Raw genomic sequence first — 26,567 nt, forward strand, 5'->3', positions numbered from 1 at the left:
GTTACTGATGTGGGATATGGGACAGGCATCATGGAGTGTAATTACAGATGTAAATATAGCTGCAAGCAGCAATTATCGGGGCCAAACAGAATCAGATGACAAGACATGCCAACAGGTCTCAAAGTGTCAGACCAACTGCAACAATGAGCAATTAAAGACATTTAAAGAGGCTTTAGGCAAAATGCCTGAAAAATCATAGAAACAGTAATAAAAATACGATTTAATGGATTATCACTTTCGACCAGTAAGTGGCGCAGTTACAAAACTGATGTGATGTGGTCAGAGGGAAGTGACAATGACACATACAAAGTTTGGTGTCAATATGTCAAGGCATTGCAGAGATAAAGCCTGAATAGTGCTTTTAGCATCATGCCTCAAATTTGCTGCTGCGCTATACGAAAACAGTTTCGTCTATCGACTCGAAATCCATAACTTTTAGTCGGCACAGTCTGGAGATGATACGATTCGATTTTGGTGAAAATCAGACAAACAGTCTAGGAGGAGTTCGAAAAAGTAGGTTTTGAATGAAAATCAAGATGGCGGACAGGAAGTTCGGACAAATATGACAAACTTGGTATCTATGTTCTCAGCGTGACCCAGGGAATCTATTAAGACCGGTGGCATTTCAATAGGCAAATTTATTCAAAAGTTATTAGCCTTTTTGGAAATGTTGTTATAACTTTTGACCACAAGGTGGCGCTGATTCGAAACTTCTCAGGCTTCTTCAGGGTATTCTGTTGATGACCCATACCAAGTTTCGTAACAATCCGTTCATGCGTTCTTAAAATACAGCATTTTAGCACAAAATTCAAAATGGCCGACAGTCAAAATGGCTGATATGGTAAAATTGGATATCAGTCAACTCAGCATATTGCCCTGAATCTAACGAGACCAATTTTATGATATTTGGACAAACTTTTTAAAAGTTATAAGCAAAAATAGCAATTTTTCATATCTCCGGACCAGCAGGTGGCGCTGCGCCGAAACGCTGCATGTTGCCTCAGGTCATGCTTGTGATGACATGTAGCAAGTTTGGTCTGAATCTGATAAAGCGTTGCGGAGATACAGCCTTACGTCTGTTTTTGCATGCGCTACGTAAAATTTGTTTGTGCGTTTATCGAAAACGGTTTGACGAATCAACTTGAATTCCATAACTTTTTGTCAGCATGGTCTGGAGATGATCTGTTTCAATTTTCGTGAAAATCGGATCATCGGCCTCGGAGGAGTTCGAAAAAGTAGGTTTTTCGGAAAATTCTAAATGGCGGAAAAATTTCCAAGACGGAAAATGACGTCATAGGGTGCAATCGAATCGTCTTGAGCTAGGGAATCAGAGGAATAGCCCATGTGGTTCAAAAGTTATTAGCATAAACATGAGTGCAAATTTGGACAGTTGGTGGCACTAGAGGGAATGAGTTGGAGATTCCAAATTTGCTATGCTGATAGTTCAGACTGTCCTCTATCAGTGTGCCAAATTTCATAACTTTCCCGCAAGCGGTTCTATGGGCTGCCATAGACTCCAAGTCGGAAGAAACGGAATAATAATAATAATAATAGGAATGGGAACAGATACAATAGGTGCCTACGCACCTTCGGTGCTTGGCCCCTAATAATAGGAAGAGGAACAGATACAATAGGTGCCTACGCACCTTCGGTGCTTGGCCCCTAATTACAGAAAGAAAATATAGCTGCAAGCAGCCATTACCGGGGCCAAGCAGAATAAGATGACAAGACATGCCAACATGTCTGAAAGTGTCAGACCAACTGCAACAGCCAGATTTATTCAAAAGTTATTAGCCTTTTTGGAAATTTTGTTATAACTTTTGACCACTAGGTGGCGCTGTTTCGAAATATTTTGAGTACCTTCAGGGGATGGTGTTGTTGGCACATTCTGAGTTTCGTAATATTACACCAATGCATTTGTTTAGTATAGCATATTATTTCAGAAAACTGTATTGAAGTCAATGGGAATTTCATGTTTTGTTCAGTTATAGCGCAACCAAGAGGCTCAGTCCCACCATTTTCTTTATGTGTCCTCAGAGTGAGCCCCTGCATATTTGTGTCAATTTTGGTGAAAATATCTCAATTCACTTCAGAGTTATAGACATTTATATGAAAAAACACGTAAAAAATGACTGACACATGACTTTGATTGGATTTTACTACCCCTTACTATCAATATTTTCGCATTTGGGCATTGGCTTTTCGCTATCGACCTATGTTTCCAAACTTCTGACGGTGGTTTTGTCTCGATCGGACAAGCGGTTTCGAAGATATAGCCAAATGTTTTTTAAGCGCTAAATCACAACGCTACACAAACCGTAAGGTAAAACCTAGCATGTTTGGTATCGTCGGACTCGGCAAGGTTTCAGGAGTCTAATTAGATGAGTCTCGTGAAAATAAGTCGACCACACCCAAAGTTATAAGCATTTGAATAAAAAAATTCACCACTAGGTGGCGCTGTTTCGAAACTTCTCACGCTCCTTCAGGACATTGTGCTGATGACCCATACCAAGTTTCGTAACAATCCGTTCATGCGTTCTTAAAATACAGCATTTTAGCACATAATTCAAAATGGCCGACAGTCAAAATAATCGATATGGTAAAATTGGATATCAGTCGACTCGGCATGTTGCCTTGAATCTAATGAGACCAATTTTATGATTTTTGGACAAACTGTTCAGAAGTTATAAGCAAAATTAGCCATTTTTCATATCTCCAGACCAGTAGGTGGCACTGCGCCGAAACGCAGCATGTTGCCTCAGGTCATGCTTGTGATGACATGTACCAAGTTTGGTCTGAATACGATAAACCGTTGCAGAGATACAGCCTTACAACTGTTTTTGCAAGCACTACGTAAAATTTGTTCGTGGGTTTTTTCAAAAATTGTTAAGCGAATCAACTTGAATTCCATAACTTTTTGTCGGCATGGTCTGTAGATGATTTGGTTCAATTTTCGTGAAAATCGAATCGTCTTGAGCTATGGAATCAGAAGAATTTTGTTTCTAGCCCTTGTGGTTCAAAAGTTATTAGCATAAACATGAGTGCAAATTTGGACAGCTGGTGGCGCTAGAGGGAATGAGTTGTAGACTCCAAATTTGCTATGGTGACTGTTCAGTCTGTCCTCTATCAGTGTGGCCAATTTCATAACCTTCCCGCAAGCGGTTCTATGGGCTGCCATAGACTCCCAGAGCGGAAGAAGAAGAATAATTATTTTTGGTACGCCAACAGATACAATAGGTGCCTACGCACATTCTGTGCTTGGCCCCTAATAATAGGAACGGGAACAGATACAATAGGTGCCTACGCACCTTCGGTGCTTCGCCCCTAATAATAATAATAAGAACGGGAACGAAAACAATAGGTGCCTACGCACCTTCGGTGCTTGGCCCCTAATAATAAGAAACGGAACAGATACAATAGGTGCCTCCGCACCTTCGGTGCTTGGCCCCTAATTAAAGCTGCAAGCAGCGATGAAAAGGGCCCTCGCACCCGTGCCACCGCCACCCGGCGCCTTTAGGAAAACAGAGTACGGTGGGCAGTATGTACATATAGGAGGACTATGTCAAAGTAATTTGTATTTGCCACATTTTCTTGTCAAGTAATTTGTATTTGCCACACTTCCTGCTACCAGCAGGTGGCGCTATTGCTATAACCAAATATGAGCATGGTCATGTGTTCAGGACAGGACTCTTATCAAACATGTGAAGTTTGGGGCAGATTGGATATCGTATGCCTGAGTTACTGCAGGCTGTCTGTGGTTGCCTAGCAACATCGGAACTGCAAGCAATATTGACAGAGAACTTATCTGATCATGCATATATCACCAAAAGGCCGAAATTGGGTGTAAGTTTGTCAGGCCGCCGAGGGCACATCCTTCGACAAAAACTCAAGATTTTCGCAATTTAACGTCGCAAAGGTTTAAGATTACACTCACCAAATTTGAAGAGGATCAGATCAAAACTGTAGGAGGAGTTCGTTAAAGTACAACATCAGGAAATGGCAAAAACTGCCCAAAATCTGAGAGGAAATTCAAAATAGCTGACTTCCTGTTGTGTTTAGGGCTATGCTCCAAGAGACTTTCTTGTAGGTATTGGGTCATTACATGTATGTACCAAATTTCATAACTGTACGTGAAACGTAGAGCCGGGGCAAAATGCAGGGGCAATAATTAAGCCATTTTGCCCCACCCAATTTTGAAAACCACATCACACGTACATTTTCACCACTTCTAAAGCATGTGCAAAGTTTCATGAGTTTTCGAGCATGTTAAGGCCCTCTAAAAAGCGATTCACTTTGGAGAAGAAGAAGAAGAAGAAGAAGAATAAACGGAGCAAAAACAATAGGGTCCTCTCACCATCGGTGCTCGGGCCCTAATTAAAGCTGCAAGCAGCGATGAAAAGGGCCCTCGCACCCGTGCCACCGCCACCCGGCGCCTTTAGGAAAACAGAGCACGGTGGGCAGTATGTAAATAAGAGGACTATGTCAAAGTAATTTGTATTTGCCACACTTCCTTGTCAAAGTAATTTGTATTTGCCACACTTCCTGCTACCAGCAGGTGGCGCTATTGCTATAACCGAATATGAGCATGGTCATGTGTTCAGGACAGGACTCTTATCAAACATGTAAAGTTTGGGGCAGATTGGACATTGAATGCCTGAGTTACTGCAGGCTGTCTGTGGTTGCCTAGCAACATCGGAACTGCAAGCAATATTGACAGAGAACTTATCTGATCATGCATAAATCACCAAAAGGCCGAAATTGGGTGTACGTTTGTCAGGCCGCCGAGGGCACACCCTTCGACAAAAACTCGAGATCTTCGCAATTTAACGTCGCAAAGGTCTTAAGATTACACTCATCAGATCATTTGTCAGGTCGCCGAGGGCACACCCTTCGACGAAAACTCAAGATCTTCGCAATTTAACGTCGCAAAGGCCTTAAAGGGACACTCCACCCATTTGCATTAAGCTTTGCAATGTTAGAAACCCAGTCATACTATTGAATGGTCGTGCAACATTTTCTCATTTTCCCCTGAGACGAGAGAAATCTGTATTTACCTCTTTACACTATCTCCCACAATGACGCAAAAATCGTCATTTTGCGTCATTGTCGGAGGAAGTGTAAGAGAGGGGGATTTCTGTTGAGACTACAAGCACTAGTTCCCACCCTTTCAAACCCGCCCATAGGGGTTTGGACCTAATGCGCTAACAGACCTATCACAGATCAGTGCCAGTGCGTTTGATTTCACCAGCAGAAACCTGCATGTCTGGCCGTCGAGATCGTCCAAAATGTCCGGGATTCGGCTTTGCTTTCTACGGTCACCATTCATTGTTTACATGCACACCTTTTGTTTCATTTTAATTGAATTCATTCCGATTGGTGAATCTGAATGTATTACATGAACATGTTTACATGAACGCTAAACAAGTGATCGGTTGATGTGCGTTTTACCATTGCTAAGAAAATACCCGCTCCTCAATGAGAGATAGCCCACGAGACCGGTGCATCTCACAGGCACCGCTCATCAGTAATCACGCCACCGGCTTTTGCGTTCTACAGTCGCCATTCATCATGTTTACTGTGGCGAGCAGGACGAGGCTAGGGCCGCGGAAGAAAGACGCGAGGCCGGTGGCGTGATCGGTTGATGTGCGTTTTACCATTGCTAAGAAAATACCCGCTCCTCCGTGAGAGATACGAGACCAGTGCCTCACAGGTGTCGGTCATCAGTAATCACGCCACCGGCCTCGCGTCGTTCTCCCGCGGCCCTAGTCTCGTCCTACTCGCCACAGTAAACACAATGAATGGCGACTGTAGAACGCAAAAGCCGAATCCCGGACATTTTGTGCGATATGCGATCTCAAAAACCCGGGCAGACTCACGGAGACTACTAGTAACTTAGCTTAGCTTTATTGTTTACAACTGCTCTCTAACCGGAAGGCGTGGCTTGCTCCTAGATTTTGTGGCTTCCTCCTAGATTTTGTGCATTTTTCGTAATTTCCCGATGTCGTACTTTAACAAACTCCTCCTACAGTTTTGATCTGATCCTCTTCAAATTTGGTGAGTGTAATCTTAAAGGGACAATCCACCTCTGGAAAGATGAATGTGTATTTAAATTGGGTAATTTATGTAGAAGAAATGTGAAATTATTTTTGAATTTGGAGCTTTCTAGACTGAGAAAAGCCAGAAAATGTATTTTTGGCTTTTCTCAGTCTAGAAAGCTCCAAATTCAAAAATAATTTCACATTTCTTCTACATAAATTACCCAATTTAAATACACATTCATCTTTCCAGAGGTGGATTGTCCCTTTAAGATTACACTCACCAAATTTGAAGAGGATCAGATCAAAACTGTAGGAGGAGTTTGTTAAAGTACAACATCGGGAAATTACGAAAAATGCACAAAATCTAGGAGGAAGTTCAAAATAGCTGACTTCCTGTTGTGTTTAGGGCTATGCTCCAAGAGACTTTTTTGTAGGTATTGGGTCATTACATGTATGTACCAAATTTCATACCTGTATGTGAAACGTAGAGCCGGGGCAAAATGTGGGGGCAATAATTTACCGAATTTGCCCCACCCAATTTTGAAAACCATATCACACGTAAATTTTCACCACTTCTGAAGCATGTGCAAAGTTTCATGAGTTTTCGAGCATGTTTAGGCCCACAAAAAAGCGATTCACTTTGGAGAAGAAGAAGAAGAAGAAGAAGAAGAATAAACGGAGCAAAAACAATAGGGTCCTCTCACCATCGGTGCTCGGGCCCTAATAAAAACATGTATATACACAATAAGTGCATTGTATCAAATAATTAATTTAAATGTTAGTACATAAGACACTTAATATAAAGTGGGACCCAACGAACTCAAGAAATAATAATAATAAAAACATTTTTAATGAACCAGACAACAATCAGGACTCCAGCAACACATTTCCAGACATTTCATAGCTCTGAGTTCAGATGAACAGGGTAAATAAATCTCTATTTAAGCAGACATTCATTGTGTACGACTGAAGTCTCTCTATGAGTGCTTGATCTGGTTGTTTGGATGAATGAACCTTATTGATCTCATATCTCACTCAAGTGACGCTCCTGTGAGGGAAGCCTGATTAAATTAATAAGTGCAGCCTGGCATTTGTTTTCATTTAAGTCAAGACTATTAGTGCCGCAGCTTGTGGTAGAAAACAATGGTTTCCATCTAGAGAAGGGAGTCGCTGGTACTATCCATGTCAGTGCTCGCAACATTTGCTCTTCTGTTATTATCGTCCCAAAAACTAAAGTGTTACCTAATTGTTGAAGACCACAATGACCACTGATGTGTAATCTATTTGACATGGCATAAGGAGAGAGACTATCTTAACATGCTTAATAGTAGGGGTGGGAATCTTTAGGCACCTCACGATCCGATTACGATTCTGGGAGTCACGATCTGATTCCAAAATGATTCTTAATCTACTTTTTTTCTTATTAATTTTAGTTTACGTTTAATAATTTTAATTATTAAATTAACTTTACTTGACTTGAAAATCTTAAGATCTTTTTATTTAATTTAATTACATACGTAATTATAAGCACTTTTTAAAATAATTACAAATTAAAAACTGTAAAACAATTGTATGTTAAGAATTTTAAATATATAAACTATTATATGCTTCAAAACATAAAAGCAAGAAGTAAATAATAAAGAGGAACAAATAAAACATTTTATTAAAGATTATTAAAGAATTACAAGCAATAAACAAAGAGTGCTTTCAGTATTTAAGAGTATCTGATCATTTTTCATTCAAAAGCTGTAAGGGATTTTTCTCTCAGCTTAACTGTTGTTTGATTATTACTGATGACATCATAGACAGCGGGAGATCTAATTAGCTGCATTCATACTAATGAACAGATATATTTCGAAATATAAGACGTGGTTTGTCTTGTCTGTTTAATCCCTTAAGACATCACTGACTGTATTTACATTCATTTCACGTCATAAAAGCATTTTGAGATGCAAGAACATTTAACCAGCACAGCCACATGCGCGAGCGCTCTTCACAAAGTGCCCGTTATCATTTGAAATTGAAAGCAGCCTTCTGTCAGTGAGTTTCTTGTTTTTAATATATAAGCCACCGCACATCTGCGGTTAATATTCTGAAATTCTCAAAATCGATCCAGAATCGTGGGAGAGAGAATCGCGATGCATCGATTTTTTCTCCCACCCCTACTTAATAGGTACAATGAAGTATTTACAAGAGATCTCTAGTCCACAATCAAAATGGCAGACGGCCAAGTTTAAGGCATAAAACATCCTGCACACAACTACATGAATGTAGTGCTGCACATCTATCCATCTTAAATCTAAACTCCACAAATGCCTTTTGGCTCAGCCATGACTCAAACCTGGATCTTCCTGCTGTGAGACAACCCACTGAGCCACCGTGCCACCTTACGGCAGCACATTTATGACTAAATCATAATTGTAACACTATAACTTCCATTATAACTCTGGGTCATTACACCAGAGAGAAGGAGAAAGATGATATCTGTAGAATATAAAAAAAACAATTCTTACATTTCACTCATTGCTGTTTATTTTGGGGTAGCGATGAGATGTTCAGGACACCTGCGGACACATGAGGCACATAAAGGCATTTCCATTTGCTCTTTCTGCATTCACCACATGAGGTGTATAGGAACCTTTCTCCATTTTCTGGGTGATTAAATCTCATCTAAGTGGCCCGGGTGACTTCCTGCATGCTAACATACACAGAGCAACCAATAGATGATAAAAGGACAATGACAGACAGGCCAAAAAGAGGTTGGCAAAAACGGTGAGCTGTGCTGTTAAAGAAAGTCTCATGGTTTGTCTCACTGAACTCCTACCCTCTGGCTGAACCCACTGCAGGGTCAAACAGGAAACTCTCACACCCATTCCAGGCCATTCACTCAGGAAAACAAACTAGAAACAGCACTGCTGATGCACACAGTCAACCCAGGTTGCCACGGAAAGAGAGAGAATGGGAATGAAAATAACAATTCTGAAGGAATGTGTACAGGATTCCTATTAGAACTTCTACCGACCAATCCTAAAGGGAATCTCAAAATGATCCAAATGGCAATTACAGCATAATACAAAACAAAAATGTATCTTTCATATAGTTCCTGGAAGGATTCCTGGTACCATACTGGTAACACTTTATAATAACGTTACAAGTGAACTAATTATTTACGAAACATGACTATGCGTTCATAAATTATTAATAAGTGATATGTTAATAATTGTATGTATGTTTTGTAGATTCAGTTCTAAGTCATTTACAATTGATTAGTTAATGATTAACTAATCATTTATAAAACATGACTATGCGTTTCATAAATGCTTAATAAATTGTTTTGTTTTTTTGTATGTATGTAGCAATTAGAGGGTGCAGAAAGTGTTGTAAATGCCTTGTATACACATACAGATCATTTGTAACAGCTAAGTAACAGTGTTCAACACAATGATGTGTAAACGCATGAATAAATAATTTACAACACTTTCTGCATCCCCTAATCTAGTGTAAACTATTCATCACTTGTAAATGTGTTACACATCATTCGTAGATTACCACTTCAAGAATCAATAAGGCATAAGATCTACGAATCTTATCTATGAATGATGTGTAACATTTACAAGTGATGAATAGTTTACACTTTAGATTAGGGGATGCAGAAAGTGTTGTAAATTATTTATTCATGCGTTTACACATCTATAACAGGTGTTGAACACTGTAGTGTGTACTGCAGTGTAAGGCCGGTGACACACTGGATGCGTGGCGTAAGCATCTCAGCTGCGTGGCGTGTCCGTTTTTATTTCGGCTCCCATGTTAACAGGTTAGAGTTTGCACACTGCCTGCGTGTGACGCGCGTCTCAGGCGCGGCTCGAGCCGCGCGGAAAACGCGTGCATGCTAGAAATAGAACCGACGCCTATTTTCACGCAACACGCAAGCGTCTTGGAAGCGTTTCCATGCAAAATTTAATAGGAAAATCTGTTTATATGTCATTTTGACACAAATAGGCCTACATATTAATAAATGTTATTTTGATGTTTAAAAGTGTCTAGGTTTTGACATAAATGCAAATATAAATGTAATTTTACTAAATATTATCGATTTTCAAATACTGCACCTGTCAATACAGAACGAAATATTATGTAGCCTATTTTGCCGTCAACACTGCCGACGTTGTCTTTGCTGCTATATATTTATGTTTAAAATGAAGTATAGGCCTTCCACAACTCTCTCCCCATATGTCAAATATATCACCAATGATGCTTATCATATGTCACCTAGCAGCAGCAGCGCCACGTCAGACACGCTTCTGGTGTGCAAAGACATGGAAAACACCAAGCAGCTGACACGCAACAGAAAGGTTGCCACGCACGCAGCCAGTGTGTCACCGGCCTAAGTGCTGACTGGTGAGGGTATAGACAGCTGTCTTCTCTGAAACACATGGAGTCTTTAACCACTGTGCACCTGATGTGAGCAAAACATACAAAAAAAGAAACATAATTTATTAAACATTTATGAAATGCATAGTCATGTTTTGTAAATGATTAGTTAATCATTAACTAATCAATTGTAAATGACTTATAACTGAATCTACAAAACATACATAAAATAATGAACATATCACTTATTAATCATTTATGAATGCATAGTCATGTTTCGTAAATTATTAATTAATCATTTACTAATCATTTACTAATCACTTGTAAATGACGGAATTTACAAAACATACATAAAATGTTAGTATATCACTTGCTAATCATTTATGAATGTTTTGTAAATGATTAGTTCATCATTAACTAACCACTTATAAATTACTTACAACTGAATGTTATTATAAAGTGTTACCAGTGATGAAATTAGAGCTTTACATTTTAGAAATATATTGGACATGAAACTGAAACACCCAATAGTGTTTGGCTGCAGACTTGCACTTGCACTCGCTGACTTGCACTCGCAGACTTGCAATCTCAGTATCCAGCACTTCCTCTGCAAGTGACGTCAGTAGCAATCGTGCCTGCGACATCACCCTTGCATCATGTCCGATTCGGAATTACTTCCAAAGGAGTTCAAGAATCATTGCAGTATGTATATATTTTTTTGTCAATATATAATTATACACTATGTTTATCGCAGATTACGCCAACAACAATTCACTAGTTCACACTTACATATAATTAGATGGAGTAAAAATATTTGTCACAGGTTGTTTTGGTTCATGTTTCATATCAGTCATGTTTCCTGTCTTGTCATGTGATTCCCTGGCCCTCATGTGATCCTGCCATGTGTTCTGTGCTGTCATGTTGTCATTGGTTCATTGTGCACAGGTGTGTCTTGTTCAGTCATTAGTCTTGTGTGTATTTAAGCCCTCATGTTTGCCATGTGTCCCTGTCAAGTATTGTTTCCCTGTAACCTCTGTTGGTAAGGCCATGTCCTTGTTTTGAGTTTTATGCCATGCCTTTGTTTTATGTTTGATCTTGTTTTGAATAGATACTGCACTTGGGCACTTCAAACTTGTTATCAGTGGAACTTGAATACAGAGTGAATCAGGCTTTGGCGTGTTGGCTCTGGCTGTGGTGTGTAATGCGGGATTGTGGAAACCATCATCCACAATTCCTACAGTAAATGTGCAAAGTCAAGGTACTGAGTCAAAGTCCAGTGTGCGGTATTGTCCGTCTTTAGATAAACCAAGTGCCCATTTAAAGGAACACTTCGACTTTTTGGGACTTTGGCTTATTCACCATATCCCCCATAGTTAGATAAGTCCATACATACCTTTTTCATCTCCGTGCGTGCCGTAACTCTGTCTGACGCACCCACCGCTAGCCTAGCTTAGCACAAAGACTGGAGGTAAACGGCTACAGCTAGCATACTGCCTAGAGCCCTGCACGGGGCAAAACATCCAGCCCTAACCGAGACCTGGCCCGTGGTGTTCAAGCCCTAATCCGGCCCCAGCCCGAAAACGTCTGCAATGTTTCAGCCCGAACCCAACCCGAGACCAACATCAATATCACTTTGAGCTCTCTCTGACGCGCACTCTCTGATGCGCGCTGCCTCTGCTAGACGCACACACAAGACGCACACACATACACACACGCTACTAGGTAAAATTTTATTATAGGCCTCAAACATAACTACCACCACCGACAATTATGCCCACAAATATTAATACAGACTGTCCATTACAGAGAAGCATAAGCATGCAGTAGAGAATATTATATAGCCAAGTGTGATCCAGCAGTAAATAAAGATTTATGGCCTACCTTTTTTTGATGTCAAGTAACTTTACTGAAGAACAACGTTTCAAAGAACTCTTCGCCAACTGGGCTAACGTTAAATAATAATAAAAATATAATAAAGAAAAAAAATCCGTTGAACTGAGTAGGTTCATTCACTGTTTATTTGTGATCGTTGTGGAGAAAAAGAATAGCATCCACTGTTGAAGGCTTCAGGCTCGGTAATCAAATCAAAACTCTTTCAAAATGCAGCTTTTCCTGAAGTATTGGGAACTTTTAGTGACTCCTTACACTCCAGCTTCTCCCTGATGCTCTGCATGGTCAACTGTCACCTAATGCGTTACTCGCGTGATCGCATATTGCGTTGCATATTTATAATATTAGCCTATCAATATAACAATATTCCATACAGTAGCCTGCGCTCTGCATGTATATTATGGCCACGATGAAAGGAGAAAAGCTAAATGAGCCCGAGTCTGACCAAAGCCCAATCTGTAAAAATAAAAAAATAAAAAAATAAAAAATTGACCCGACTGCTCCCAATAAGTGACAAAATAACGCCAACATTTTCCTATTTACATGTTGTGATTTGTATAGTCACAGCGTGTACAAATAACATGGTCACATATTCTCAGAAGGCAAAGCACTGCTAACTTGGGCGGAGTGATTTGCAGCGCCTGAGAAGCCCCGTGAGCAGAGTTCGCTCAGAATTGGAGTAAATCACTCCGCAGAAGTAACAGTGCTTCGTCTTCTGAGAATATAGTTCCCAGTATGTATATGGTTAAAAGATGGTTGTGTCTCATGTGACCTTGTTATTCGTACACGCTGTGACTATACAAATCACAACATGTAAATAGGAAAACGTTGGCGTTATTTTGTCACTTATTGGGAGCAGTATGCTAGCTGTAGCCGTTTACCTCCAGTCTTTGTGCTAAGCTAGGCTAGCGGTGGGTGCGTCAGACAGAGTTACGGCACGCACGGAGATGAAAAGGGTATGTATGGACTTATCTAACTCTGGGGGATAAGTTGAATAAGCTAAAGTCCCAAAAAGTCGAAGTGTTCCTTTAATCCAGCTCGAAAAATGTCTTTGAGTGCAGTGTCATTAAAGCCCACCTGGTGGCAAAGTGCACAAAACTCCTCAACATAGTTCTCAATGGCCTGGTCGCCTTGGCAGAGGTGCAAGAGACAAACTGCTGGGTTCATGGGTGGTCAAGTATTCTGCAATCAAGTTCCACTGATGACAAGTTGGAAGAACCCAAGTGCAGTAATTATTCAGAACAAGATTAAACATAAAACAAAGGCATGGCATGAAACTCAAAACAAGGACATGGCATTACCAACAGAGGTTACAGGGAAATAATACTTGACAAGGACACATGGCAAACTTGAGGGTTTAAATACACACAAGACTAATGATTGAACAAGACACACCTGTGCACAATGAACCAATGACAACATGACAGCACAGAACACATGGCAGGATCACATGAGGGCCAGGGAATCTACCAAGAGCAGCACAAATTAGCATCTGGTTCAAGACGTGCTTTTTTGGGGCGGTAAATAATGGCACAAATACCTTTAAACTGACCTTAGTAAATCACCTTGTATGATTCTGTAACGGTCACCAGCTGGAGTGCCCTTGAGAGCCACCAGAGGGCACTCCACACCAGACTATCATGTTTCACTCACAAACTACATCTCCCATCATTCTCTGCCTGGACTCATGAGCACTCATTATCACATTCACCTGTGTCTCATTATCTTGTTAGTTTCAGCCTATTTATTCCATGTTCTCTCATTTACTCTCTGCTAAGTTTTGTTTGTGTCACACTGCATCTCTGAGCATTTTCCCTGATTTCCTGTCTCTTGGTTTTTGGATTTCTTGCCTCTGACTCCTGCCTGTTTTGGTTTGTTTGTTTGTTTGTTTGTTTAAACTGCCTACCTGTGTTTTGACCCATTGCCTGTACTTTGGATTACGCCTTTGGATTGCCCATAATAAAAGCTGCATTTGGATCTCACCTTCAAGTCTCGGAGCAGTTCATGACAGATTCATTCAAATACTTTCCTCCCATAAATTTTGTGTCTAAAAGGGAACCTCCTACAAATGTATAGGCAATAAGGTCAGGTGCAAAAACAACTATGTCCATGCCTTTTCAGCGATAATGTTTCACTGCGTGTCATTAGCAAATCCTGGCAGTAGTTTTTTAACGCTAAAAGAGGGTTTCCACTGGCACAAGCTTGGGGACATTTTATTTAATATTCAACAATATTTTTTATCTGCCTGCATTGACACCATTATATGAGAAATGAACTAAGCTGACGATGACATCACTGTTTTCTCCAGAGCGGCTATATATACGTATAAATATTAACTAAATTAATAACTTTTTTACAACAAAAATGAACCATCACTGAACTTACTTAAGCTGGACTGTGATGCTATTTTCTTCTAGAAACAAACTTTGTTGCATTATTTTCCTGTTATCTCTATAAAGCTGCTTTAAAACAATCTGTATTATAAAAAGCGCTATATAAATAAAGGTGACTTGACTTCACTTGACAAGCTGATGGCCCTATCAGTTTACAGGCAGAAGACAATTAAGGTCAGTTACAAAAACTTTGGACAGTAAAGATACCTTCTTACTGACTCCTGATAGTCCTGCTACAGGGAGGCATGAGGAGTGAAGATGTGGCTAGAGCAATAAACTGAAATGTCCGCAATGTAAGACGCCTAAAACAGTGCTACAACACACACTACATGCTATGACTGATAATTATAATCCACATCCAGTCAGTACTGCTCATACATAGAGATGCAACTGTTTCCAAGAGCTTCTAAAAAATCCTGTGTGTGAACAATGCTAGATTATTAGATGGCATTACATCTTAATATAAAAAAAAACACTTAAAAGTAGCAGTATTTTTGTATTTTAGAAAAGAGAATTTAAATAATTAACTTGACCAAGAACTTAAGTCTAAAATCTACACTTTTGTTATTGTGAAATGACAAGAAGGCTAAAAAAGATTTTAGGGCTTTATTCAAATTAACTCATTAACTTTCAGTGCAGTATGATAAATAGTAATAGCAAGTCCAACCATCAACTACATATTTCATGCAGCTTCATCCCATTTCTAAGTTGTTTTAGAGCATTTTTATTCCCAGCCGTCACATCACAGACCCACAAAATTAGCTAGCTGTGCACACTGTGCCTATGGCCTTTCAAGTTTGCCTGTGAAGCACTAAAGAGGGAGAAAGACAGAGAGCAAGCAAGCAATGGTTGTAATTAGCACATATCACGCTAGCGTAATGGAGGGAGCTAAATATCTTGAATAATATAAATATCTTGCTTTAATCTCCAAACTCCTCTTATGATGTTTTCACATGCTGAGGCTAAAGGGTTCAAACATAGCTAAGAGCTCTGATGACAGACTAGAGGTGTGGGAATACTGTTGTTTTGAGCCCAACACAAATTTGGTGTGTTGAACTGCTTAAATTAGATAAATAAAATAGTAGTCGATATATGTGACAGGCTTTTCAAATCTGGTTGACTTTATAAAACAGATATTCCAGATGCTGATATAATGGTCAATGCAGCATTCCAGCTATGCTAAAATACACAATACTGTAAAAAGTGACTGACAAGTGGTCAATAAATGTGATGACACTACTAGGCCAATATTTGCCAATTTTGAGTTTTACCACAAACTTTTACAACATTTACTACGTTGGCTTATCCTCTTATGTCCTACAAAAAAATAAAAGCATAAAAAGCAATAAAACTTCTTTTTTTTTTTTTTTACTTGTTACTTTTTCAAATTCTGGTACAAAGTAAAAAATAAAAAAAAGCTCAGAGACATAATTGCTCTAATAGTATTAGTCTATATCAACATTAGATCACCCACTGTCTAGTTATAAGTCGACCACTGAAAAAAATAATATCAGTTTACTACTACTAGTAACAGCTATGACATGAAACACCTGTTCACAAGTTAAACTGTGTGCACAGTATATTACTACTTAACACTGATAGAGACCAACTAATAATCAGGGACTATATCTTCAAGATTAAGGATACCATTTTATGAATTAACTTAAAAATATATTAATACTAATACTAATGTTATTACTATACCTTATTGCTTGAATAATACACCAATAAAACATGAATTCAATCAAAATGATTTTTGACAATCTCTTAGTTCTCTTACGAGAGGTCTCTCGTACTGCGTTTGAAAAACCCTATGGGGAAAACCTCTTTTCCACGAGATACTGAAGCCAAAAAATTATCCTTATAATTTTGAATTATTGCAAAGCGCGTTGCAGCAGCACGCGGCCATGGGCGAGACGGCTCGCTCGCTCATTGGCCGCTCTGCGGCAACTGCATCAGCCTATCGAGCGAGGCCTGAGGTGACGTCAGGCCAATGAGGGCGCTTCGCGCCCTCCGAGCCACTTCCCGCCGAAACGGGCGTGGCCTAGCCCTATAAAGGAAGCTCGGGAAGGCTGATTCTCTGATTTTTCATCTCTTCAGCGAAGCTCACGCATCGTTGGATCACGAGAGAAGCCGCGCGCCGTCTGAGAAAGCACCTTCAGCGGGACGAGCCTCTTCCTGAAGCCGCTGGCCAACGCCGCCTTCTACTGCCGTTCCTGCTGCGCTATCCGGCGCCTATATCCTTTCTTGTGTGTGTGTGTGTGCTCGCTCTGCGACACACACTCGTAAAAGAGCTCGCGTCTTTTTAAAGATGCCTTCTTGCGGCTCGTGCCGAGCCCCACTCAGCGAGGGAGACCGCCATGTCATCTGCGTCTCCTGCCTGGGTGAAGATCATGCAGCGCTCGCCGACAGCGGCTGCCCTCATTGCGAGCTTCTGCCGATGGTGACTCTGAGGACTCGCCTGGCAGTTTTCTCCGAGCCTGCACCTCCCGCTGTGTTGCCGCGCCATAAAAAGCGCCGCTCTCAGCGGGTCCCGGAACCTTCTCCAGCCCGACCAAGCTCGCCGGTTCGCCCGCCTGCTTCACCGGCTTCCCCCGAATCACTTCCTGATGCACAGCGGCCGCGGTCTGCCGCCGCTTCATTTGAGGAGGTTGATTCTGAAGCCGCGTCGGGGGAGAATGACTCGTGCTCTCTGTTAGCCTCGGGCAGCGAAGATTGGGCGAGCTCTGTGGATCTCGCGCTTCCTGCTCGTAAGCCTAACAAGAGAGCTAACGTTGAGAGGGAACTGATGCGCGTACTCACGCTGGCCGCGGCGAGCCTCGGCCTCGAGTGGTCTGCACCAGAACTCCCCTCTCACACCCGGCTGGATGGTTGCTTCCTTCCTGGTGAGCGCACTTCACCTGAATCCAAGCCCGCTCCCTTTCTTCCTGAGCTTCACGAAGAGGTTGCTAAAGCTTGGAGCGCTCCCTTCTCAGCACGAACACGTTCGTCTGCGTCACCAGCATTCGCCACCCTCGACGATGCTAAAAACAGAGGCTACCTTTCACTTCCGCCGGTTGAACAGGCGATAGCAACCCACCTTTGCCCGCCCTCTGCTGGACGGCGGACGAAACCGGTGCTGCCATCCAAAGCCTGCTGCACGACATCAACGCTGCTCGCGCGAATCTTCTCCGCCGCTGGGCAGGCTGCGTCTGCACTGCACACGATGGCCACGCTGCAGATATTCCAGGGTGATCTCCTCCGAAAGCTGGACGAGATGGGACCTGACGCAATCTGCCTCACGGACTTAAGAAGCGCCTCAGACCTCTCTCTCCGCGCTACTAAGTCTGCTGCACAGGCCATTGGACGGTGTATGGCTTCCGCCACTGTTGCTGAGAGACATCTATGGCTGACGCTCTCAGAAATGTCTGAGTCTGAGCGCACCGCGTTCCTCGACGCCCCGCTGTCTTCTGCCGGCCTCTTTGGATCCTCTGTCAACGAGTTTGTAGAGAGATTCACCGAGGCTCAGAAAGCGTCACAAGCCTTTAAGCACTTCCTCCCGAAGCGCTCCAGTTCTTCAGCGGGTGGTGCAAAGCCGACTCCTCGGAGCTCTCAGCCACAGCCTCCTGCTGCTTCATCGCAACGCCGACAGGAACGCAGCTCGAGGCCCCGCTCTCGCTCGACCAGCCGCCGCCCCGTCCCGCGTGGGCCACGGCCGAGGATTACGGTGAGACCGGAAGCCCCGAAAACATCCTAGCACGCCTAGGAAAGCGCCGGTGTCTGAGTCCCGCCGCGGCCGGACTCTTACCGAAGCGCACCGCTGTTTCAGTTCCAGGAATTGCGACTGTTTCAGCGTATTCTGCAATGCGCAAGCCCGTACAGCTGCCCGCTTGCCTGCACACAAAAGCCGTTTTTACGGCTACCCAGATAAATCCTGTAAAGAGTGTATTTTCTGGTATTCCGGCCACGGCCGATGGTGCTATAAATGTAGAGCAGATGCCCACTGTCCAGTGCCCATCCCTACACACAAGCACAGCCCTTCACACAGGGCTCGCGCTCATAAAATCGACTCAGGTCGATTGCGCACCCAACATAGCAAACGTGCCCACTACCCAGTGCCCACAAACACTATGTTATGCATGTCACACGGTTTCTGTAAAAACGAAACCAGTGTGCGCTCGCTCTGCTCAGGCAGACAGCGCGTCCAAAGCAGTAAATGTGCCCGCTCCCCCGCGCCCACACTTACTCACACACATTACGAGTCCTACGGAACTCGCCCAGCCCTCCCTCACTCGGTCAAGCACCGTAGTGGGGTCGAGAGCGAGCGTTCTGCCCGCTGTGATCAGCGCGCTCCCCGCCTCGAATGTCACGGGCATGACGCCTATGTTACAGCACGCCGAAGCGCCTCTGTCGCCCAGCGAACAGAGCGTGCTTCGCATCCAACCCTTAGCCAACCACGCAGATGCATGGGCAGCGCTTCCAGGGGTTTCGGAATGGGTGCTAGACATTATAAAGAGAGGCTACTCGCTACAGTTTTGGCAACGTCCCCGCCGCTTCACAGCGCGCGTCGAGACTACGGTGAATTCAGAAGTAGCACACCTACTTCGAGCCGAAATATCAAAACTGCTGAGCAAAGGGGCTATAGAGCCTTTATCTCAAGCTCAAAGCGAAGGGGGGCTGTACAGCAGATACTTCCTGGTCCCCAAAAAAGACGGGGGTTTTAGACCCATACTGGATCTAAGACAGCTGAACAAAGCATTGGCGAAACGCAGTTTCAAAATGCTCACGACCAGAAAAATCCTCGCGCAGATTCGCCGAGGAGACTGGTTTATGACGATAGATCTGAAGGACGCGTATTTTCAAATACAGATAGCGTCACGTCACAGGCGATTCTTGAGATTCGCCTTCGAGGGCCAGGCATATCAGTACACAGTCCTGCCGTTCAGCTTGTCCCTAGCGCCCCGTACTTTTACGAGGTGCATGGACGCAGCGCTCGCACCTCTCAGACTCCGAGGCATGCGAGTGCTGAACTATTTGGACGATTGGCTGATTCTAGCTCACTCACGATCAGAACTCGTGGAGCACAAGACCATTTTACTCGATCACCTCGAGAATCTAGGTCTCAGAGTCAATTGGGCGAAGAGCTCTCTGAACCCCAGTCAAACGATATCTTTTCTGGGCACAGTTCTGGACTCGCAGCTTATGATAGCGCAGCTGTCATCACAGCGCGTGCTAGACATTCAGCGCGCAGCAAGCTCTTTCCGCTGCGGCGCGACCGTCCCGCTCAGGAAATTTCAAAGGATGCTCGGTCTTATGGCCTCAGCATCATCAGTTCTTCAGCTGGGCTTGCTCCGCATGCGCCCTCTGCAGTTCTGGTTGAAAGTGCGGGTACCGCGCAGAGCGTGGGCATCCGGTCAGCTTCATCTCAAGGTCGATCAGAGTTGCCTTGCAGCTCTGAAACCTTGGAAAGCAAGCGACTGGTACCGATCAGGTGTAAGCCTGGGGACTTCCTCGAGAGTGAAAGTGGTGTCGACAGATGCCTCCACCTCGGGATGGGGAGCGCTGCTCGAGGGCAGACCGTTCTTCGGCCTTTGGTCAGAACGGGAGAAGCTTCAACATATCAACTGCCTGGAAATGTTGGCAGTGGACAACGCGCTAACGCGTTTTCGTCCCCAAATAAAAGGCCATCACGTCTTAGTCCGCTCGGACAACATGTCAGTGGTGTCCTACATAAATCGCCAAGGCGGTCTCGGATCCCGAAATTTATACAGACTGGCAGAACGCCTCCTGGTATGGGCTCAGCGCAACCTGCGCTCACTGAGAGCAGTGCATGTGCCTGGGCTGCAGAATTTGGGGCCAGACAGACTGTCCGGGAACAACATTCCGGCGAGCGAATGGTCTCTACACCCGCAAACAGTCCAGCTGTTGTGGGAGAGATTCGGCAGAGCGGAAGTAGACTTGTTCGCGTCTCACGAAAACGCTCACTGCCCTGTGTTCTTTTCCAAGAGCGAGAGCGCGCTGTCCCAAATGTGGCCGCGCTGCCCGCTCTATGCTTTTCCCCCCGTCTCTCTCCTGCCTCAGGTGATAGAACGGATCAGGGAAATAAAATGCTCAGTGCTACTTGTAGCACCACTCTGGAAGAACCAACCATGGTTCCCAGTTCTGATGCAGCTAGCAGACACTGCCCCATGGCCAGTGCCCTTGAGGAGGGACCTCTTATCTCAGGCCAGGGGTTCGATTTGGCATCCTCACCCGGAGCTGTGGTCCCTTCATGTGTGGGCGCTCAACGGGTACCCGCTGACCTCTCAGTGGGAGTGCTAAATACTATCACTCAGGCTAGAGCTCCGTCTACCAGACGGCTCTACGCCTCGAAGTGGTCGATATTCTCCGGCTGGTGCACAGCTCGGGGTTTTTCACCCTTCGACTGTGGGGTGACGGAGGTTCTCTCCTTCCTACAGGAGCTGCTGGATAAGGGCAGAGCCCCCTCCACGCTCAAAGTCTATGTGGCGGCTATCGCAGCGTTTTCTAAGTCAACGCTCGGTCAGTCAATAGGAAGGAACGATTTAGTCATCCGCTTCCTCAGGGGAGCTAGGAGGCTGAATCCTCCCAGACCTCAGTCAGTCCCTATGTGGGACCACTCTACGGTTTTGGAAGCCATGAAAGGTGACCCTTTCGAGCCTATCCAAACGATTAGCCTCAAACATTTGTCTTTCAAAACAGTGTTTTTGTTAGCTCTCGCTTCAGTGAAGCGCGTGGGTGACCTGCACGCGCTCTCGGTGAGCGCGACGTGCTTAGAGTTTGGGCCAAGCGACTCAAGAGTCATACTCAAACCTAGGCACGGTTACGTTCCAAAATCCCTCAACACACCGTTTCGGGCTCAGGTCATTTCCCTGTCTGCCCTGCCGGTGTCGGGCGAGGAAGGGGACGCAAGTTTTCTTTGTCCAGTAAGGGCGCTAAGAGCTTATGTGTCTCGCTCGTCTGTTTTTCGACAGACTGAGCAACTATTTGTTTCGTTCAGCGGACGTTCCAAGGGACTGGCTGTTTCGAAACAGAGCCTATCCAGATGGATCGTTGACGCCATAGCGCTGGCGTACACTGCCAAGGGCTTACAGTGACCGTTGGGTGTCAGAGTGCACTCCACGAGAGGCGTCGCCTCTTCGTGGGCTTGGTCTAGCGGGATTTCCTTACAAGACATATGTATGGCGGCAGGCTGGGCCTCGCCATCTACATTTATAAGGTTCTATAACCTGGAGGTTCCCGCCTTGCAGGCTAAGCTGCTGTCAGTTTAGACGAATCAGTGCTGTCTGATTAGAACACCGAGATCGCGAGCGCTGCGCGCCGCCGACTGTTTATGCTATGGGCAGTATTGCGTAAGACCCACATTTCCCACATTAGTTCAGGCTTGTCCCACACGGGACAAAACGCACGGCGTTTTGCATTGGGTCCCCATAGCGTTTTTCAAACGCAGTACGAGAGACCTCTCGTAAGAGAACGTACTCGGTTACTGACGTAACCTCGGTTCTCTCTAGAAGAGGGAACGAGTACTGCGTTCCTTGCCGTGCATGCGACTCACTCTGGTTCGCTTCGGCGATGAAAAAATCTGAGAATCAGCCTTCCCGAGCTTCCTTTATAGGGCTAGGCCACGCCCGTTTCGGCGGGAAGTGGCGCGGAGGGCGCGAAGCGCCCTCATTGGCCTGACGTCACCTCAGGCCTCGCTCGATAGGCTGATGCAGTTGCCGCAGAGCGGCCAATGAGCGAGCGAGCCGTCTCGCCCATGGCCGCGTGCTGCTGCAACGCGCTTTGCAATAATTCAAAATTATAAGGATAATTTTTTGGCTTCAGTATCTCGTGGAAAAGAGGTTTTCCCCATAGCGTTTTTCAAACGCAGTACTCGTTCCCTCTTCTAGAGAGAACCGAGGTTACGTCAGTAACCGAGTACGTTTAAAAAAAAAAATCAATTAGTATTATTTCAAACACAGCCAACAAGAATCTCCACTAGATCTTTGTGCAAATTCTACCTTATTTTAGGAATGGAGTATAATGTAGATAGAGATCTCTATTGTTTTCTATTTCTCATCATTGCAAAACATGATCAGAGAGGGGAGCTGTTTTTAGCAAACTCACATTTTCCATGTCCCTTATTAATATGGTAAAGTGTTCCATTACTCAAAATATGTCAATTAAAATACTCAGCTGACCCTGTTGAAAGGCTTTTCAATTCAAGCAGAATTAAATGGAATCTTTTTTGAACATAAATGAATATATATATATATATATATATATATATATATATATATATATATATATATTACTATAAAAAGTATAAAATAAAGAACAAAAGAGCAAATTCATCCTTATTATCTTGTTGTAAATTCATTGCACCACAGATGAACACAAGCTGTGTTATCAGAGCAAATGTAATACACACTAATGACGACCATTTTCTAATTCTATGAGATGCAAAAAAAGGTTGAGTGATTACTAAAGAATCTGTTGGCCTATAGAAAATTATTCAATTACTCATAGCTGCTCAACCAAATGACACACTACATAAGATATGATTTGTGAAAATTATTCTGAATTCTGTTACATGATCCTTTAGTACAGATTTTGTTTTATTTAAATACAGTTGCATTTTTAACCTTTGGTGAGATCAAGCAGGTCTGGGGAAAGTTCAAGATAGAGCTCATATAGAGAAGATATTCAGTCACATTGAGTGAATGGGTTGTGGTAATCGCTTCAGTACAGCACGAACGCGGGCATCGCAGGGAGCTTGAGTGGGCTGTTGACACTGTCAAGACGGCTGCCGTCTGATCAGTGCCACTTTGCTTTGATTTGTGTCCACTGAGCAAACATGGATGGGGAAATGACAGTGAACATGCACTCAGTGCTATCTTTGTGAGGGTCATTAGGACGTAAAAATAAATAATGCTTTTGACGGTAAAGGACCAAACAGACATTTGGATGACTTGCATGGAGGACATGCTTTCACAATAAATGAGCACTCAAGCAAACTCATATATATATATATTTTATGTTATGAAGTTAGCCATGTTTAAAAGTTGTTTTTGTGTATATCTGTCTGTCTGAGTGTGGGTTGGAGCCAGTGGGTGTCAAAATCATGAATGTTTACAGAGCACATTCCTAAACCATAACCATCATAGAGGGGAAACAGCTTCCAGTCCACACCGTGCAGATATGTAGTGTTTGGCTGTATCTAAAAATTTGGTGGCTTGTGTTTTTGGACATCATAGGCATATTCCAGGTATTTCGATTTTGGCTACACACCAGATAATATGAGTGGAAAATATAGTATCTCAGGCTTGGAGAAAGTGAGAAGCTTTATGACATGTACATATTAGAGCAAGAACATTTAATTTAATAACATTCTGCTATATGTACCTAATATTTAATTATTAATTAGACCATAAACATTAACTGATCACTAAAATGTTTGGTAACACTTTACTAAACATTATCCATGCAACAAATACTAGTAATTATTTTAATATTTTTTTATTATATTATATAATGTTTTTTTGTAATAATTTTAAACAATAACAATTTTTAACTACAAGCTGCACCATAACATAATTAGATGTAAAGTACATGTTATTCATTAGTTTTATGGTTACTTCAATTATATTGAATTAATTGCCAAATGTACTGTATGTGCCAACATTTTAGAATTGCATTGTACTACATATAAAGTTAATGTCCAAAAAGAAAACATAGTAATACTATGGTAATACTTTTAATACTTTAGATGAATATGTATTGCTGTTATCAGTAATGTATGGTATAATTTTTAATTGTATCATAATTTTTATCATAGTAAACTGTTTGTCAGGTGTGTGTGTATAGAGCAAACCTTTCCAAAAAAGGACCAGGATTTTACCATGGTACAGTGATGTATCAGATGCCAATTTCATGGAACTTATACAATGCTATCAGATAAATACCATGTTACTGAATGATTACCATTATCATAAACCATGGTATTTACATGGTTTTTAAAAAATGCCATGGTACATGTCCAACATATTACCATGGTAAGTGATCAACATAACATAGTATATTACCTTGATACTCTGATATAATACAACTGAACTACCGTGGTAGATAGTCTTACCATGGTATTTTTTGTTATGGTTAATTAATACTTTATTACAATGAATTTTTGCAAACGGGAATAAAAGGCTGATTTTTCATTAATTAAGCGTCATGCATATGAATCATTATAAAACATTGATAGTTAAAGGAATGAAAGTATAGACATACAGTGTTTGTTGCGTCGGTGTTGCCAGCTGAAGCACGCTTTGAACGCTTTCTCCTGCAACATGCATGACGAGGAACTGGACGAGTAAAACTCCAGCATGTGTCCCGAAAACACATCCATACAGTCAAACATCATGCACGTTATGTCACTGAAGAATAAAAGAATAAGATAACAATCTGGTTGTCCTTCAATTGTTCACAGAAACTCCATCAAACTCTCACTATGGTTTGGTACGCGCGAATCTCTTTCTGTTTCCACACAGTCACCAGACAACAAAATAATGCGATCCATCCCGATAAATATGGTTCCGCTCGGTGTTGTGACCGGTCCCGTTCCGGTTAGCGACAGAGGTTCTCTGTAGCCTAATGATAAATTATTTTATAAATATATCGCGTTTAAACACGCAATGACGGATTATGGCTCCTGCATGCATGCAGCTCATTTCCTACTAGTTCATTCCGACACAATGAAAGACTGAGTTGCCTAATATATGCGAGTGAACTTTCTATGAACCCTTCCGAGGCTGCTAACCTTCAAATGACCCACACAAGTGTGACATCACACACACACACACACACCAGCAGCTCTGCAACACAGGAGAGGCTGAGAACAGAAGCACAACTCACACAGCATTTTGAAAGAATTATTCCTTACACATTCATATTTTCCTGAGTTACAACTTCACAGCATTGCATAAAGAGTAGGCTACAGTACAGAAAATTAGTTTAGCAGCCCTTGTGAAAAACAAGTAGCCTACACTTTAGCCAGCTTATTACAGAATAAAAAAAAAGAAGAAGAATATACTTCAAAAGACTAGCCTTCTTATTTCGGAAATAATATACTTTAAAATAATTTACTTAAAAAGACTATACTTATTACGGAAATAATAATTTAAAAGAATATACTTAAAGGTAGGGTAGGCAATTTTGGAGAGGCAAGCAATAGCAAGCTAGCTTTGAAAGCATGAGATCCCACCCTCCCTTCACAGCGCTTTCCAAAGTCAAAACACATGGACGCACACAGCAGAGTTTGCAAGGCATCACGAGATGAGAGATGGCATTAAATTGTCTCATGTCTCAAAGCACATAACATTACAATAATAATAAATATAAGCAACTTACTGTGCTTTTAATTGTACCATCTGACTATTGCAGATTAATTTCGCCATTGATTTTGTTGACATAAAAATGCATAAATCCAGCTCTGGGTAGAACCAGTGTTACGGAGTCCAGTCTCCCTGGTTTCCCCATCTCTCAGTCAAGAGCGCCCTCTCCCGAGTTCTAGCGCAGTGCATACTTCCCCATTAGTATGCATCATTTGTGCAGTTATTGCCTTCACCTGTTCTGCATCAGTGTTCATTTGCTCAGCCTTTATATGCCTCGTTCACGGAGTGTTCCTTGCGAAGTATTGCCTCTCTACGTGTGCATGTCCGAGCAGTTTATGAGTACCTTGTCTTCCTGTGTTACTGACCCTCGCTAATATCACCTTCTCTGATTGTCTGCAGCCTGCCTCTCGACCCAGTGCCTGATCCTGACCTTGTTTCTCAGCCGCCTGCCTCGACCTCTTGTCTGTCCCTGGATTCTGTTTGCTTGCCACCTGCCCTCGACTTCCAGCCTG

General features: G+C 42.8%; 1 protein-coding gene across 1 annotated transcript in view; it reads right to left on the reverse strand.

Moving 5' to 3' along the window:
- The window catches only part of LOC311094227 (retinoic acid receptor beta-like), a 263,942-nt gene extending 238,516 nt beyond the window's left edge, over positions 1-25,426 (reverse strand). The window contains exon 1 of the mRNA XM_084132015.1: positions 24,953-25,426. Within this exon, the coding sequence (XP_083988141.1) occupies positions 24,953-25,085 (133 nt within the window). The 5' untranslated portion in view covers positions 25,086-25,426. The remainder of the gene's footprint in view (positions 1-24,952) is intronic.
- Between the last annotated feature and the right edge of the window lie 1,141 nt (positions 25,427-26,567).

Source organism: Abramis brama (genome assembly GCF_963993115.1).
Source record: "Abramis brama genome assembly, chromosome: 12".
Lineage (NCBI taxonomy): Eukaryota > Metazoa > Chordata > Actinopteri > Cypriniformes > Leuciscidae > Abramis > Abramis brama.